At 42.4% G+C, this 16466-nt stretch overlaps 1 protein-coding gene across 3 annotated transcripts in view; it reads left to right on the top strand.

The window, feature by feature from the left end:
* Positions 1 to 5891, top strand: part of MRPS31 (mitochondrial ribosomal protein S31) — a 120207-nt gene extending 114316 nt beyond the window's left edge. For all 3 annotated transcript variants that reach the window (XM_033950399.1, XM_033950397.1, XM_033950398.1), the window contains one exon: positions 5483 to 5891. In XM_033950399.1, coding sequence (XP_033806290.1) covers positions 5483 to 5590 — 108 coding nt within the window. In that variant the 3' untranslated portion in view covers positions 5591 to 5891. The remainder of the gene's footprint in view (positions 1 to 5482) is intronic.
* The last annotated feature ends 10575 nt before the right edge of the window (positions 5892 to 16466 follow it).

Here is a 16466-nt window from a genome sequence, read left to right as displayed (position 1 = left end):
TCTCACGTCCCACCCACCTCCCCTGGGTTGGCTTCTCAGGCTAGCTACCTGAACTGAGGAGACACGCCCGGTACATCGGGCGGGAAGGCACTGGCGCATGCGCGGTGCGGGCATCTCGAAACTTCTAAGTTTCTTCAAGCAAGACATGCTTTCAAGATGTCCGTATCGGGGCTCTGTCGGATGACATCACCCACTAGTGAGAATAGCTGCCTGCTGTCCCTGGATAACAACTGTTACGGTAAGTAACATTGCTATATCGTAGAATTGAATTGAGGCCACAACCAATTTAGAAGTCATACAGAATTATTCTGCAATAATTTTCAATGCTTAGCCTAGAGTCGTAAGTGGTACTGGAGGATTGGAGAAGAGCAGATGTGGTCCTCTCCACAAAAGTGGAAGAAAGAAAGAGATAGGGAACTATAGGTTGGTAATTCTGACTTCTGTGGTAAATAAATTAATGGAAATGCTTTTAAAACAGAATAGTGCAATTTCTGTAATCCAGTGGATTACAAGACCCAAAACAACATGGATTCACTAGAAGCAGGTCTTGCCACATAAATCTGATCAATTTCTTTGTCTGGGTGACCAGAGACTTGGATAGAGGACGAACACTAGATGTGGAGTATTTAGATTTTAGCAAAGTCTTTGATAGTGTTACACACAGGTGTGTAATAAATAAACTGAGTGCCCTGGGTCTGGACCCCAAAGAGACGATCTGGATCAAAAACTGGTTAAGTGGAAGGTTACAGAGGGTTGTGGTCAATGAAGATGGCTCTGAGGAAAGTGATGTTACTAGTGGTATGCTTCAAGATTCAGTTCTTGGGCCTGGTTTTTTTTTTTTTTTTAATAATATTTTTGTAAGCGATAGGGCAGCCCTGATGGTGTGGAAAACATGAGGAAGGACCTAGCGAAGCTTGAGGAATGGTCTGAAATTTGGCAGCTAAGATTTAATGCTAAGAAATGTAAGGACATGCATTTGGGCTCCAGAAACCCAAGGGAACGGTACAGTTTAGGGGCTGAAGAACTTTTATCCACAAAAGAGAAGCGGGATTTGTGTGTGATCGCATGTGATGATCTTAAGTTGGCTAAGCAGATTGAAAAGGTGACAGCGAAAGCTAGAAGGATGCATTGGTGCATAGGGAAAGGAATGGCCAGTAGGAAAAATAGTGGAGAATAGTGGATGCTGCAGATGGGCAGACTGGATGAGCCATTTGGCCTTTATCTGCCGTCATGTTTCTATGAAATACACCACCCGTGCATAACACCTAGAGCTGATAATCACTAAGCACAAATATGTAGGGAAAGCTCATATTGAGTAGCATTTCTTATGAACAGCTGTTTGTTAGTTTTAATACCTCTAACTTACGGCCCAATGTTGAACGTAAACTTCTGCATTATACTTTGCTTAATGTTTTGCAAACACCATGGGGTAATTTTATAATAGGTTGTCTAGGTTGAGAGAAATCAAGGCACCTATTTCTAACTTATTTTAGAAAGATACATAGGTGCACCTATGGTGCTTATTTTCAAAAGAGAAAAAAGCATCTCAAAAGCAATACAAAATGGCAGATGGATGTTTATCTCACAAACGTCTTAAGTCACAATTTTTGAAACTCAAAATTGTGACATTTTACTCTGCAGTTCGTCTAAATTGCAAGTGGCATGTTGGAGACGTTGTGGATGGGCTTAAAATCTGGATGTATTTTTAGCGATAATGGAATAAAAAAAGTTCAGGGCAAAAAAGAAATATTTTTCTATCTAGAACAGTTTCAGTCATTTCTAACTCAAAAAAGGTGCACTAGCTGACCACTAGAGGGATCAAAGCATGACCCCCTCTTAATTCCCTAGTGATCACTGACCCCTTCCTCCTACCCCCCACCCCCAAAGATGTGACAATGCATACTAGACTTAATGACAGCTCCAGATATTATAGCCATTTCTAAGAAAGCAACAAGCAAGTGATGGAGTAGCCTAGTGGGCAGTGCAGTGGACAGTGAACAACGGAATCCAGGTTCATTTCCCACTTTAACTCGTAAATTTCAATACAAATATAGTTCTGGGATGTCTGTGTGGCCAGTTTACTAGGAATATTTCTAGATATGCATCTCTATGGTTTGTTTCATTTCTCCCTGAGGAGGTACTCCCCCCTGAAAATGATACTTAAAGATGGATGTGTTGAACATGAAAACGTCTAGCTCAGTGTTTTTCTGGTTTGATTATGGCTGTGAGCTAGATGGATTTTTAAAAAAAATGTCTCTATTCGGACAGACGTTATACTTCTCCCTCCATATTCGCTGTAATAGGGGATTAACAGACCCGCGAATACAGAAAAACCGTGAATAACTTTTTCATATGTTCGCTGTTTTCTATTAAAAACCATTGTGAATATGGTGAAACCGCGAATAACATGGTGGGAGACCTGGCCTGTTCCTGAAGGAGAGGCAAAACACTGAAGAAAGTGCTGGGAATCAGCGATTTTCTCTGTAAACGCTTGGAATCAGCGATTTCTCTATGCAAACTGATGTAATTGGGGGTGGGGGGAGGAGCCAGCAAACTAAAAACCGCAAATAATCGAAACTGCGAATGCTGAAACCGCAAATAAAGAGGTAGAAGTGTATATCGAAAATACCCTTCTATGTGTCTTCCGAAAATACTAGGAGTAGAATGGCAGAAACAGCAGGTAGATTGAAGCCACAGGCATTTACCCCTGCTTGGGCACAGATGTGAGTGTTAGCGTGTAAAGTATGCATATTCTTGCGTAATTTATCAAATGTAGGTGTAAATCATGATTCCATCCAAACTCTGCCCCAGAATATACCTATAGGTAGATTGCATAAATATATGTGCCACTTATATGTTTACACCTTCCAGAATTTCTGTGAGCAGTATTATGTGCTTGTAATGGTTTAGAAACTTTAATTTTATCAAAAAAGGCTCAGTTACACCCCCTCCTCTGCTACATCAAATTCTTCGCTGGGAATTTGGGTGATAAATCTTCACTGGCTTTTTATAAAATTGCCATATTTTTAATAATAACTTATTTCATTAAATATCTAGAAAGAAGTATTTTTTTTGAAACTTTTACTTAGCTTTATAGATTCCTTAATTACGACTTGGGAGATGTGGAGTCCAACATGTTTCGCTGTCACTTTATGAAGGAACTCCCTATATATTAACATAATATACAAAACCCATTTCAGTTTCATATAGATAGACTATTACTACTTCTTCAAACCTACTCTACTTAAGTATAAACCATTACAAAAATGGTCCTACCAGTGCCACTGTAGTCAATGTGTTTACCTATATTTTTATGCACCTAACACCCGGGATAATTTAATAAAAGCTCTTTACATGCAAAAAATCTATAAAAATATTCCTCATATAGATCAAAGAGACATGAGGGTTGAGGAGGACAGAGTTAGTGTTTAATTTCTGAAAAGGTTAGCAGATCTAATTAGCTATTACATAGAAACATAGACAGATGAAGGCCGATAGAGATCATATGGCCTATCCAGTCTGCCCATTCATGCCATCAGCTATCCTTTCCTCTCCCTTAGAGATCCTAGTACTTGTCCCATTGATGTGAAAAAGTCCATCCCCTCCTTGATTTCCCCATTATTGGATATAGGTCACTTTGGATGGTTTCTGATCTTTGAACATAATGTAATGTTAGACAAAGGGAACCTGAGTAAATACATAACTCAAAGTTGTTAAATTATTACTTCATTTATTTAAGGAACAAAGTTATCCAACACCCCTACCACCCATGTAAAAAAAATACTTTACCCCTACATTTGACAGCTGGCACCCCTTATGAAAAACAAACAAACAGCGGTTTGCAGACTGAGATAAGTTCCTGTTTTTTAGCCATCCTATTGAAGGTCTAAAATTGACAAGACCTAATAATTCAGGAGCTTTAGATTGAACACCATTTAGAAGTGCTATTGAATTTTGTACTTTAAATTCTTATTTTAGATTATTTAGACATCAGGGCTTTGGATGACTGATAGCATTTGCAATTAAATATAGTTCAAAAAGAATAGAAAAAAGTAGTCAAAAAGAACTTATGAATGACAGATTTTTAGATTAGCTTACAGAGTGTTTTAAAATTATGTGAGTGGGTGATATCTGCTAGGCACGCCAGTGCTTTTTGGCGGTATTGAACCCTGGTGAACTCGTACAAAATCTTTCACACGAGTTTCCACTTACTGATGTAACACTCTGTATTTAAACACTTTAGGAATATTTGCTTAAATGGTTTAGTCAGCCCTATTCCCTACAAGTGCCTGGAGAACATAGAGCAGGTCTCATTTTGTAGTTCTTAAAATTTGACATCATTCTTTCACATCACTTTTTAAAGAGTCTTAGTCTACTTTTTTGATGAATTGCTTTAATTTGAACCTATTGGTAAGTTTTCATGCATGACTTGCTCATTTCAGTTCCTGCTACAACATATCCTTTGGGTTCAAGTCAGGACTTTAACTAGGCCAATCCAAAACTTGGATTTTGGTTTTCCTCAGGCATTCAGACATAGACATAGACTTGCTTATGTGTTTTGGATCACCCAATTACACTTTTAACTTTAGCTCATGGACAGAGGACAGAATGTTCTCCTTAAGAATTTTCTAGTACTGCACAGAATTCACGGTTCCTTCAGTAATGGCAGGCCCTGAGACAGCAATGCATCTCCACACCATCACACTATCACCACCTAATTTGACTGTTAGTATGGTGTAGTTACCTTGGAATGCTGCATTTGCTTTATGCCAGACATGCTTTTGCTTTATGCCAGAACTTGTGTTGTCCAAAGAGTTCCACTTTTCATTCTGTCCTTAGAACATTATCCCAAAGTCTTGGGGATCATCCAGGTGTTTTTTTGCAAATGTAAGAATATTGATCTTACTCTTGAATAGCAATAGTTTCTACTGTACTACTGTGACATGAAGACATGAATCCAGTTTTGTCCACTCTCTTATTGTGTAGTCATAAACACTGACCTTAGCCGAGGCTAAAGCAGCATGCAGTCCTTTGATATTCTTCTGGAATGTTATTTGACTTCCCAGCTGAGTTTTTGCTATACTTCTTGAGTAATATTGGCAGGCTGACCATTTCTGGGAAGATTTACCACTGTTTTAAGTTGTCTGTTTTAGTCAGCTAAACCTAATTTTAAATTAAATTTGGTCAATTGATTATCTAAGGAGGCAGTTATTCACCTGAGTGATATTGATTTGGATAACTTTGTTCCTTCATGAGTTATATGTGTACTCAAGTTCACTTTGTCTAAGATTAATTTTTATTTAAAGATCGGAAACCATTCAGTGTGACATATGTGCAACAACAGGGGAATTTGAGGATCAATATAAATATTTTGCATTGAAAGGATATCTTGATTATGTAGTTATGTGAAAGTGATGCAAAATTTCTCCCAGATAGTAGTGTTGATTTTTCAACTTAAGGATTTTATAATTCTTTCTTGTAGGTCTTGAGGAGGAACAGAATGTTGAATTTCATGAGCATGTCTTCCTTGATAAACACCTGGAAAACTTTCCAAAACAAGGACCAGTTCATCATTTCATGGAACTGGTGATATGTGGACTTTCCAAAAACCCATATCTAACAGTTAAGCAGAAAACTGATCACATTGAGTGGTTCCGGAATTACTTCCAAGAAAAGGAGGATCTCCTGAAGGAGTGTGATGTATACCTCAGCTGAGGAAAGAGCAAAATGGTTTTGTAGTGAATAATGTTAAAAACATTACATCAAAACTGTTTAAAAAAAATGTATAAGAGATTTTGCCTTATCCTGGCCAATTAATGCTATAAAATCTTGACTTGGAATTAATGTCTTGTTGTGTGTATAAGAATAAAGAAGCTATACAGTACCCCTAACGAATCTGCGGTTTTGGGTTTTTTTTTTAAAAAGAAATGCATCCTGGACCTTCCCCAGACCTTACCTGGTGGTCTATTGGTGACGGGAACTCATGGCAGCCATTTTGATGACTGCTCTGCACGGGGCAGGAGCGTAGGACGATTGATCCTGCCCTGTGTTGCCACTAGACCGCCAGGTAAGGTCTGGGGAAGTTCCGGGACGCAAGAGGAAGGCGGGGATGGGTCAGAGAAAGCCCTGAAAGTTATCCACGATATTTCAATATTCATGGGCCAGCTCTGCCCCTAACCCCCATGAATATTAAGGGTCTGCTGTGTGATCTTTAGTTTTTTGATTATATATGGCATCTGTTAGCAAACTGAGTGAGATAAGTTTACTTGTGCACCATGAAGAACAACTAACTTACAAAACAAAGTACCGTATTTTCACGCATATAACGCGCGCGTTATACGCGTTTTTACCTACCGCGCATACCCCTCGCGTGTTATATGCGTGAGCGCGGTATACAAAAGTTTTAAAACATAGTTCCCACCCCGCCCGACTCACCCCCCCCCAGCAGGACCGCTCGCACCCCCACCCCGAACGACCGCTCGCACGCGCTCCCACCCGCACCCGCATCCACGATCGGAGCAAGAGGGAGCCCAAGCCCTCTTGCCCGGCCGACTCCCCGACGTCCGATACATCCCCCCCCCCCGGCAGGACCACTCGCACCCCCACCCCGAAGGACCGCCGACTTCCCGACAATATCGGGCCAGAAGGGAGCCCAAACCCTCCTGGCCACGGCGACCCCCTAACCCCCCCCCGCACTACATTACGGGCAGGAGGGATCCCAGGCCCTCCTGCCCTCGACGCAAACCCCCCTCCCCCCCAACGACCGCCCCCCCCCAAGAACCTCCGACCGCCCCCCAGCCGACCCGCGATCCCCCTGGCGACCCCCACGACCCCCCCACCCCCCTTCCCCGTACCTTTGGTAGTTGGCCGGACAGACGGGAGCCAAACCCGCCTGTCTGGCAGGCAGCCAACGAAGGAATGAGGCCGGATTGGCCCATCCATCCTAAAGCTCCGCCTACTGGTGGGGCCTAAGGCGCGTGGGCCAATCAGAATAGGCCCTGGAGCCTTAGGTCCCACCTGGGGGCGCGGCCTGAGGCACATGGGCCCAACCCGACCATGTGCCTCAGGCCGCGCCCCCAGGTGGGACCTAAGGCTCCAGGGCCTATTCTGATTGGCCCACGCGCCTTAGGCCCCACCAGTAGGCGGAGCTTTAGGATGGATGGGCCAATCCGGCCTCATTCCTTCGTTGGCTGCCTGCCGGACAGGCGGGTTTGGCTCCCGTCTGTCCGGCCAACTACCAAAGGTACGGGGAAGGGGGGTGGGGGGGTCGTGGGGGTCGCCAGGGGGATCGCGGGTCGGCTGGGGGGCGGTCGGAGGTTCTTGGGGGGGGCGGTCGTTGGGGGGGAGGGGGGTTTGCGTCGAGGGCAGGAGGGCCTGGGATCCCTCCTGCCCGTAATGTAGTGCGGGGTGGGGTTAGGGGGTCGCCGTGGCCAGGAGGATTTGGGCTCCCTCCTGGCCCGATATTGTTGGGGAGTCGGCGGTCCTTCGGGGGGAGGGATGTATTGGACGTCGGGGGGGGGCATCAGGCTTTCAGGATGGGGACAGACCTTCAAGGGGGGACAGTGCACGGAAGTCAGGGGGGGTGAACGGAGAGTCGGGACAGCGCACGGAAAGTCAGGGCGGGCGAAAGGAGCGTCGGGCAGCATGCGCGGTATACCCGTGAGCGCGGTATACCAAAGTTTTTGTACATATCATCGTGATTTCTGCGCGCTATACCCGTGTGCGCGTTTTATACGGGTGCGCGTTATTTGCGTGAAAATACGGTATTTAGTGTTCCATTGTATGCTATGTTAATTTTGCATTTATTTGGTATATACTTAATAACAATTTGATTCTGTCATTAGACTCTTAGCACTATCTCCCCCCCCAATCACTCCCTGCAGCAGTTTCCACTATCTTGCCTACCATTTAGGTCTGTTACTTGCACCAACTGTTTTGACTCATTTTCTATCATTCTGCAGGAAGTTCCTGCCCTTATGCTGACATCATTGGTCCTTCTCTGCCAATCCCACCCACAGAACAAAAGTACTGCATAGGGGGCGGGATTTTACAGAGACGGGTGAAAGAGCATGGGGATTCCCTACTGAAAGATAGCCTGCTGCTGTTATAAAAGAGCATTCCATTCTTAGGGTGGTCTACCCTAGAACCTGGACATCTGAGAAACCTGGAAATCCTGGTTTTACCCAGACCCCACATTAGCATATGTACACATACAAACCTACTTGTACATACATGCAGTACAAACAAACACACAGACATACCTGTCCACAGGGATAAATATAATTCTGGTGCATGGGGCATACAAGTGGGTTAACTCCTTTAACCGGGAGCTGTGCAGAAGGCATCTACAATTTCTTCAGTTCTGCCATCTTCCTTGGTGGGCTGTACTGACACTCTTCAGTTTTTCCTTCTGAAAGTTACGATGTCTTTCTGATCTGCTCAGAGTATGTATCTTATTATTTTGGGGGTTTTTAATCTAATCTGGAGGCTTTTGGTGCTCAAGAGGACCCCAGTAGCCTAGGGCATCTTTGCCTGGGAAAAGACACAGACTCAGCTGCAGTCTGCAACTAACAGGGCAACCCTTCAGGGAACCTGTTTAGCCAGCCTGCATTTCCATTTGTGGGGCTTGGGGTCCATTTCCCTGGAAGCTAGGCTTGCCCCTGATTGATCAGGCGCTTGAGCACAGGCTATTTGGCTCATGGCTGTCTGGGATGGGCTTTAGCATGTGCCGGCTGTGTTCCCTTCCCCCGTTGCAACAAGTGGATCTGTGGAGGTCTAAGGTCTCAGTCTGACTTTGGTCTGACTGGCAGCCCAAAGATCGCAGTGTTGTGGGCCCTTTCATATGCTTGTTTGAGGCTGTGGTTTTCTCCACATTTTAGCTGCAGTGTAAGCTGAAGTAGGCAATAAGCACCAATACAGCACAGTGAGTACCCTATTTCCCCATATATAGGCTGCGGCCTATATATGGGTTTTGCAAGCCGGCACAGTGGGTACGGCTTGTAAAACTGGGGCAACCTATACAGTTTTAAAAAATCATCTCCCTCACTGGATGAACTGGAATCGCTGCTCCTCAAATCGCAGCCAGCGGTGCAGGGCAGATCTTTTTGATCCCCAGCCTGGCCCCGTGCTGCTTCCTGCATGCCTTTACCGTCAGTTCTCATGGGACTTGTGAGTCTCGCGAGTCCCGATGGCAAAGGCACACAGGAAACAGGACTAGTATAATTGGACAGGGGGAACTTGATATAGGAATCCACACTTCACCAGTATTCAATAACTCAGTCCAGGACAGAAAAGGGGTTCTGAACTAAAAGATTATTTAAAAAAAAAAGTTGTCTTGAGACTCAAAATAACTATTATCAGAGATCAAAAAAATAACTAAGACACATGAAGGGCAATTCTATAACTGGGTGCCTGATTGGAATCTATTCTGTAAACGAAGGTAGGCACTTACTTTTTTTACAGGATATGCTAGTGTAACAGCTTAAATATGTACTTAAATGTTAGGCGTCGGACACAAAGCCAGTGTGTTAGCACCTAAATACCACAGATACATGTGTAATTTATAACCATCTATAAGTTACACGTGTAACTTGCACGTGTATCATCTTATACATGTAAGTTTTACATGCGCAAGTTACACATGCACATCCTGCATTATCGTGGTAAGTCCTGTGCTTTTGGTGGGAAAGGAGTGCATGGAATGGATGTTTCCTGCCTTATAGGTGGTGAAGGTACTGAATCCAGGGGGATACAGGGTGTTCCCGCTAAGCTGCGCTGGCGTGCGCTGGCGCACAAAATATTAGGTCGCAGCGCACAAGTTTCTCGTCACAGCGCAGGACCGGCAAGATTGACTCATTTGAACTTCTGCAAGATCAGCATCGGAAGCGTGCGCTGGGCCGGAGAGATCTTGGGGAGCCTCCGACAGTGGCTTTCTCCCCTCTCTGCAGCTCTCCTTTACTTCCCAGCGCAGCGATTCACGAAGGCAGCCTCGGGGCTTTTGCTGAGTCGCGGCTGCCTCTGATGATGCAACTTCCTCTTTCCTCAGAGGCGGCGCGACACAACAAAGGACCCGAGGCTGCCTTCGTGAATCGCTGCGCTGGGAAGTAAGAAGAGCTGCTGGGAGGGGAGAAAACCACTATCAGTCTGGGAAGCTGCTGGGCAGGGGAAAAAAGGGACAGCTGCTACTGGAAAGGGAGAAGGAGAGATGCTTCTGGGAGGGGAGGAGGGAAAGGAATCTGGGAAGCTGCTGGGCCAGGAAAAAAAAGGGACAGCTGCTACTGGATAAGGAGAAGAAGGAGAGATGCTTCTGGGAGGGGAGGAGGGAAAGGAATCTGGGAAGCTGCTGGGCTAGGAAAAAAAGGGACAGCTGCTACTGGAGAGGGAGAAGGAGACGGAGAGATGCTTCTGGGAGGGGAGGAGGGAAAGGAATCTGGGAAGCTGCTGGGCAAGGAAAAAAAGGGACAGCTGCTACTGGATAAGGAGAAGAAGGAGAGATGCTTCTGGGAGGGGAGGAGGGAAAGGAATCTGGGAAGCTGCTGGGCTAGGAAAAAAAGGGACAGCTGCTACTGGAGAGGGAGAAGGAGACGGAGAGATGCTTCTGGGAGGGGAGGAGGGAAAGGAATCTGGGAAGCTGCTGGGCAAGGAAAAAAAAGGGACAGCTGCTACTGGAGAGGGAGACGGAGAGATGCTGCTGGGAGGGGAGGAAGGGAAGAGAGTTACTGCTGGACAGGAGGCTGGGAGAAAGAAAGAAAGGGGGCAGGCAGGGAAACAGAAGGAAAGAAGAGAAACAGAAAAAAAGAAAGAAAGGTCAGGGAGAGAGGAAGAAAAAGTTGGGGGAGGGAATGAGGTGTGGAGGAGAGAAAGCATACAGGCTGATAGAAGGGAAGAAAGATTGGATGCACAGTCAGAAGAAGAAAGTGCAACCAGAAATCACCAGACAAGGTAGGAAAAATGATTTTATTTTAAATTTAGCAAAGTGGAGGCAGTATTACCACAGTTTTCAAAGGAATTTGCCCAAATAACTTAATAGTTAACTGGGTAAATTCCCAGAGATGAAAACTTCCCTTCACTTACTATGCACAGTTCTGAATTTATATCTGCTGTCTATATTTTACAATATGGTCCCCTTTTACTAAACCGCAATAGTGGTTTTTAGCGCAGGGAGCCTATGAGCGTCAAGAGCAGTGCTGGGCATTCAGCGCAGCTCCCTGCGCTAAAAACTGCTATTGTGGTTTAATAAAAAGGATGGAGGGTATATTTGTCTATTTTTGTATGCTATAAAAACCAAATACAGAGAGAGACTGAGAGCTGTTGACGAAGAGCTACGTGTGTGTCTTTCTTCCATTCCAGCCAGAATATCAGCTTTGTGTTCAGCCAAACAGGCCCAGGTTTCGCACTGAATAAAGTATTTTATAATTTTTATAATTTTTATTTTATAATAAAGTAATTATAAAATACTTTCTTTGTGTTTATTTGATTCCTATTCAAGAGAATTACTTTATATATAGTCAATATAGGCAGAGAGTTAAATTTTTTAACATTTTCTAATGGTGGTGTGCCTCGTGATTTTTTTCATGAAACAAGTGTGCCTTTGCCCAAAAAAGGTTGAAAAACACTGGTCTAGAAATTGAAAGCATCAAACGTATTGTCTTCTGGACTGTTTTTAATTTACAGTTTACACATATGGATGTAACAGACATAACTACATTTGTTGTAAAACATTTATTAAGATATCATTTCATCCCTACAATTTCTGTGTTCTTAAAAATATTATTTAACGTTATTTAATTTAGCGTGTAGGCCTAAAATTCCTTTGAATACCTCGTCCTCATGTATCAGCAACTTTGACAACATATTTATTTGGCTCATAACTTGCTGGCGCCCGATATTTTTAGCTCACAGTGAAAAAAGTTTGCTCACAACACCCGCCCGCTTAGAGGGAACACTGGATACAGCCCTTCCTGGGGTCAGAATTGCAGGATACTGGTACAGAGTATTGTGCACCTTGCCCTAGCCCTCTATGTTTAGGAGGCCAGTCTGCTCTTACTCCCAGGGAATTCTGTCAACCAATTCTTTTTTTTTTTTTTTTTTAATCTTTATTCATTTTCAAACTTACAATAAGTGTATCAATATGTTAAAACAAATTAACAGTAAATATATCACTTAATATTCATCAATAATACAAATAATATGTTCCTATCTCCCACCCTTCCCTATTATATAATCAAATACTTTGTACAATATGTAAAAATAAAATTACCCTCCCTCCCCCTTCATATTTGAACCTGTAAATTTAAGGGAAAAATGTCCTCTAATCAGTACAATATTTTGTTAATGGCTCCCACACATCTTGAAATTTCTTAAAACATCCTCCTGTATTGCAATAAATCTTTCCATTTTATAAATATGACATAAGGAATTCCACCAGAAGTTATAATTTAATCTACTCCAGTTTTTCCAATTATAGGTAATTTGTTGAATGGCAACCCCAGTCATTATAAGTAATAATTTGTTATTTGAAGAAATCTGACTTTTTACTCTCATTGCCATACCAAACAGCACAGTATCATATGATAATGCCACTGGGTTGTCTAATAAACAATTAATTTGGTCCCAAATTGATTTTCAAAAATTCATAATAAATGGACAATAGAATAATAAATGAGTCAAAGTCCCTGCTTCAAGATGACAGTGCCAACATTTATTAGACTTAGAGCTATCTAATTTTTGTAACCGAACAGGGGTCCATAATGCTCTATGTAACAGAAAAAACCATGTTTGTCTCATAGATGCCGACACTGTACATCTCATTCTTCAAGTCCAAATTTGTGTCCATTGAGATGCAGAAATTTGATGTTTAATCTCAATGCTCCAAATGTCTCTCAAACCATTGTTTGGTTTCTTTTTAATAAATTTAGTTAACAATTTATACCACTGGGCAGCCTGGTGACCCAGGAAGTCAGCCTGAAACCATAAGAACTCCATACTATATTGATTATTAAGATTTTTCCACTCAGGGAACCCAGCTTGAATGGCCTGCTTCAGTTGCAACCATCTAAAACTTTCGGATTTTTTGAGGCCATATTAATGTTGCAACTGTGAAAACTCAAGCAGTTTACCATTAGAGATAACATCATCCAATAAACATATTCCTGCTTTCATCCAATGCTTCCAGGCGACCTTTTTTCCGCCAATTTGAATCTTGGAGTTCAGCCATATAGATTGGTTTGTAGATTTGTGAATTGGAACAGTTGTTAAAATACTTACATATCGCAGTGTTTTCCATGTTTCAACTAATATTCTGTTATCTTTACAATACCTAGGCAGTTTGATACTGAGAACATGGCAAAAACGCATAGGAGACATAAGTTGCCATTCTAACCACAACCACTCTGGAAGTTTTTCCATGAACTCTGGGAGGACCCAATACATACCCTGGCGCAAAATATAGGATTGATGGTACCTATAAAAATTGGGAAAATTTACCCCTCCCTCTGAAATCTGCTTTTGTAAAGATATCAAAGCAACTCTAGGAGTTTTACACAGCCAAACAAATTTTGTAAGAATACTATTTAATTTTTTATAAAAGGACCCTTGAAAAAATACCGGTAACATACCCATCTGATAACAAACCACAGGCAAAATCATCATTTTAATAGTTTGGACTCTCCCCCACCACGAAAGATGTAAAGGATTCCTTTGCTCACACATCTCTGTTAACCTTCTGTAATAAAGATTTTTCATTTATTTTCATTGTTCCTTCCAACGTTTTTTTAATCCAAATGCCTAAATACTTTATTCCATCTTCTTTCCAAAGAAAGGGAAATGAATCAAACAAACCTTTTGTACAGTGGATATTAAGTGGAAGAATTTCTGATTTACTCCAATTTATCTTATATCCTGAAAATTTTCCAAATTTCTCAATCATTTCAAGTAAGCAAGGAATGGTTGTCTCAGGATTCCTCAAATAAAGCAGTATATCATCTGCATAAGCAGAGACTTTGTATTCCCGATCTGAATAAGGAATACTCTGTATCTCCTTTGCTTGCTGAATAATTAATAACAAGGGTTCTAATACAATATCAAAAAGCAGCCTTGTCTAACCCCCCTTTGCAATCTAAAACCTTCAGAAAAATTATTAATATACAATCTAGCAACAGGGGAGCTATACAATGTTTGAATCATTTGTATAAATCCTGAACCTATACCAAACCATTCCAACGCTTGATGCATGAAGGTCCATTCAACTCGATCAAAGGCCTTTTCTGCATCAAGGGATTCAGAAAAATCCGGATCATTTAAGGCTTTTGACAAATTCAACATATGTAAGGTCAGCCTAGTGTTGTTAGAAGAATGTCTCTGAGTAATGAATCCTGTTTGGTGCATTCCAATAATAAAAGGGAAAGCTCTAGCCAAACGTATAGCCAATGTTTTAGCTAAAAGTTTTCCATCTACGTTAATTAAGGAAATAGGCCTGTAGTTTGACACCAGTGTGGGATCTTTATTTGCCTTTGGCAAAACTATAATTAATGATTCTGCCATGGTACCTGTAATACAACCTTTAGTTAGTTGAGTCTGATATAAATTTAATAGATATGGTAATAGGGTAATTTGGAATGATTATAAAACTCTACAGTAAAACCATCTCCACCTGGAGCAGATCCAACTCTAAGGGACTTCAATGCTGTTTCCAATTCATTTATTGATATTGGCTTTTCTAGACTTTTTTATATGCTCAGGAATTTTCGGCCCCTTGATTAATTTTAAAAATTCTAATCCATCCTTTTCTTTATCTAAATAAGGCTTAGAAGAATATAGATCTTTATAAAAATTTAAAAATTGTTTTAGAATAGGACCAATTTGAGAATAAGTAGTCCCTTTTTGATCTTTAATCGCTATTATCTTAGTTTTCCTTTTTTCAACCAATTCTTGATGCTATATAAAGGAGGCCAAGTGGCACTGCTAGAGCCAGAATGAGGGGGCTGGGATGTACTCAGGTAGGGATACCAGATTACCCGTTTGGAAATCTGGACCCCCTAGACCCGCCCAGTTCCACCCATTCTTGCCCCAGTCCCGCCGTCAATCCTATCCTAACCCTGCCCCCTGCTGCCTGCCGGGTTTTCATAAGCTGTCCGGATCTCCAGACATGTCCTCAAAAGGAAGACATTTCTGGGGGAATCTGGATGTCTGGTAACCCTACACTCAGGTATCCCCCAAAGCCACACAAAAAGCAAAACATGCTGCAGCTGGTATAACTGCAGGCATAAGCGTTTTGCAGTTCTTTTACAGGATGTCTAAAGTTAATTTACATTCTGGTTTAAAGTTGAAAAAGTCATGTCCAAGAAACATGAGGAGAGGACAATAATCTATAGTACACCTTGGAGTCGTGTAACTTTTGAACACAAACATTTTCTGGTAGAAGACATATTCCACTTTTTCAACAATCTCGCACATTAGTCCATCCAGAACGTGTTGATCTTCTCCTGCTGCAGGTTTAGAAATATTAAGGGAAGGAGGAGCAGCTACATCCTGCTTCACTGTTTAAAAGACAGTAACATTAACTTGCCTAGGGGAGAGTGTGGCATCGTGGTTAAAGCTACAGCCTCAGCACACTGAGGTTGTAGCTACAAACCCAGGCTGCTCTTTGTGACTTTGGGCTAGTCTCTTAAACCTCCCTCCCCCCATTGCCCCATTCAGAGCTTCCCAGGGTGAACAGTATAAAAAAAATTGAATAAATAAATCTGAATAATTAGTTTCAATAAGATTGACCAGGTTACTAAAATTCTAAATCCAAAGTATTGATGTTCCTTTTTCCCCCTCTTAGTGATAAGCTATAGCCTATTTTTACTGCCCCTCTGTCATTCTGCAGGGAGTCCCCGCGCTGACGTCTTCTGTGCTGGTCCGCCCACACAGGAAGAGAAGAGGCCATCATAAGGAGCGGGACCGGCAGAGAAGGAGAAGATGGCATTGCAGGGGACTCCAGTAAATGCATAGCAGCAGGAAAAAGAGGAAGTCTGCTGTTAAGGTGGTCCAGGATCCTGGAAAATCTTGCTTTTTTACCAGGATCTCAATACAAGTCAATGAGGATCCTGGAAATCCTGGTTTTTACCATGTTCCTATTGGGGGTGCTGATTCCAGTGGAAATCACGTCTCCCTAGACATAGTCAAGACATTTGCTCAATATTGTTAGCTCTTATGCTAACATCTTCACAAACCTCAGAAGCAGCTGGGAAAGAGAGAACGTGTGTGGAGCTGAAATGAGCTGCAACGATCAGACTAAAGCTTTTTGCCACAAGGGGTCAGCAGAACTTTGCTAGTAAGTTCTGGACTGCAAGAAATGTGGCTGTTGAGCTAGAGTATAAAAATAGGTGGAGCAGATATGTAATGGGTTTGATTGTGAAACCGAGCTCGTAGAAAGGAGGAAATTATCGGTGCCACGCAGGAGGTGAAATTATGAATGAGTTGTA

Source organism: Geotrypetes seraphini, chromosome 6, assembly GCF_902459505.1.
Source record: "Geotrypetes seraphini chromosome 6, aGeoSer1.1, whole genome shotgun sequence".
Classification (NCBI taxonomy): Eukaryota; Metazoa; Chordata; class Amphibia; order Gymnophiona; family Dermophiidae; genus Geotrypetes; species Geotrypetes seraphini.
Note: the sequence above shows the minus strand (reverse complement) of the source record. Positions and strands in the feature narration are given on the sequence as shown.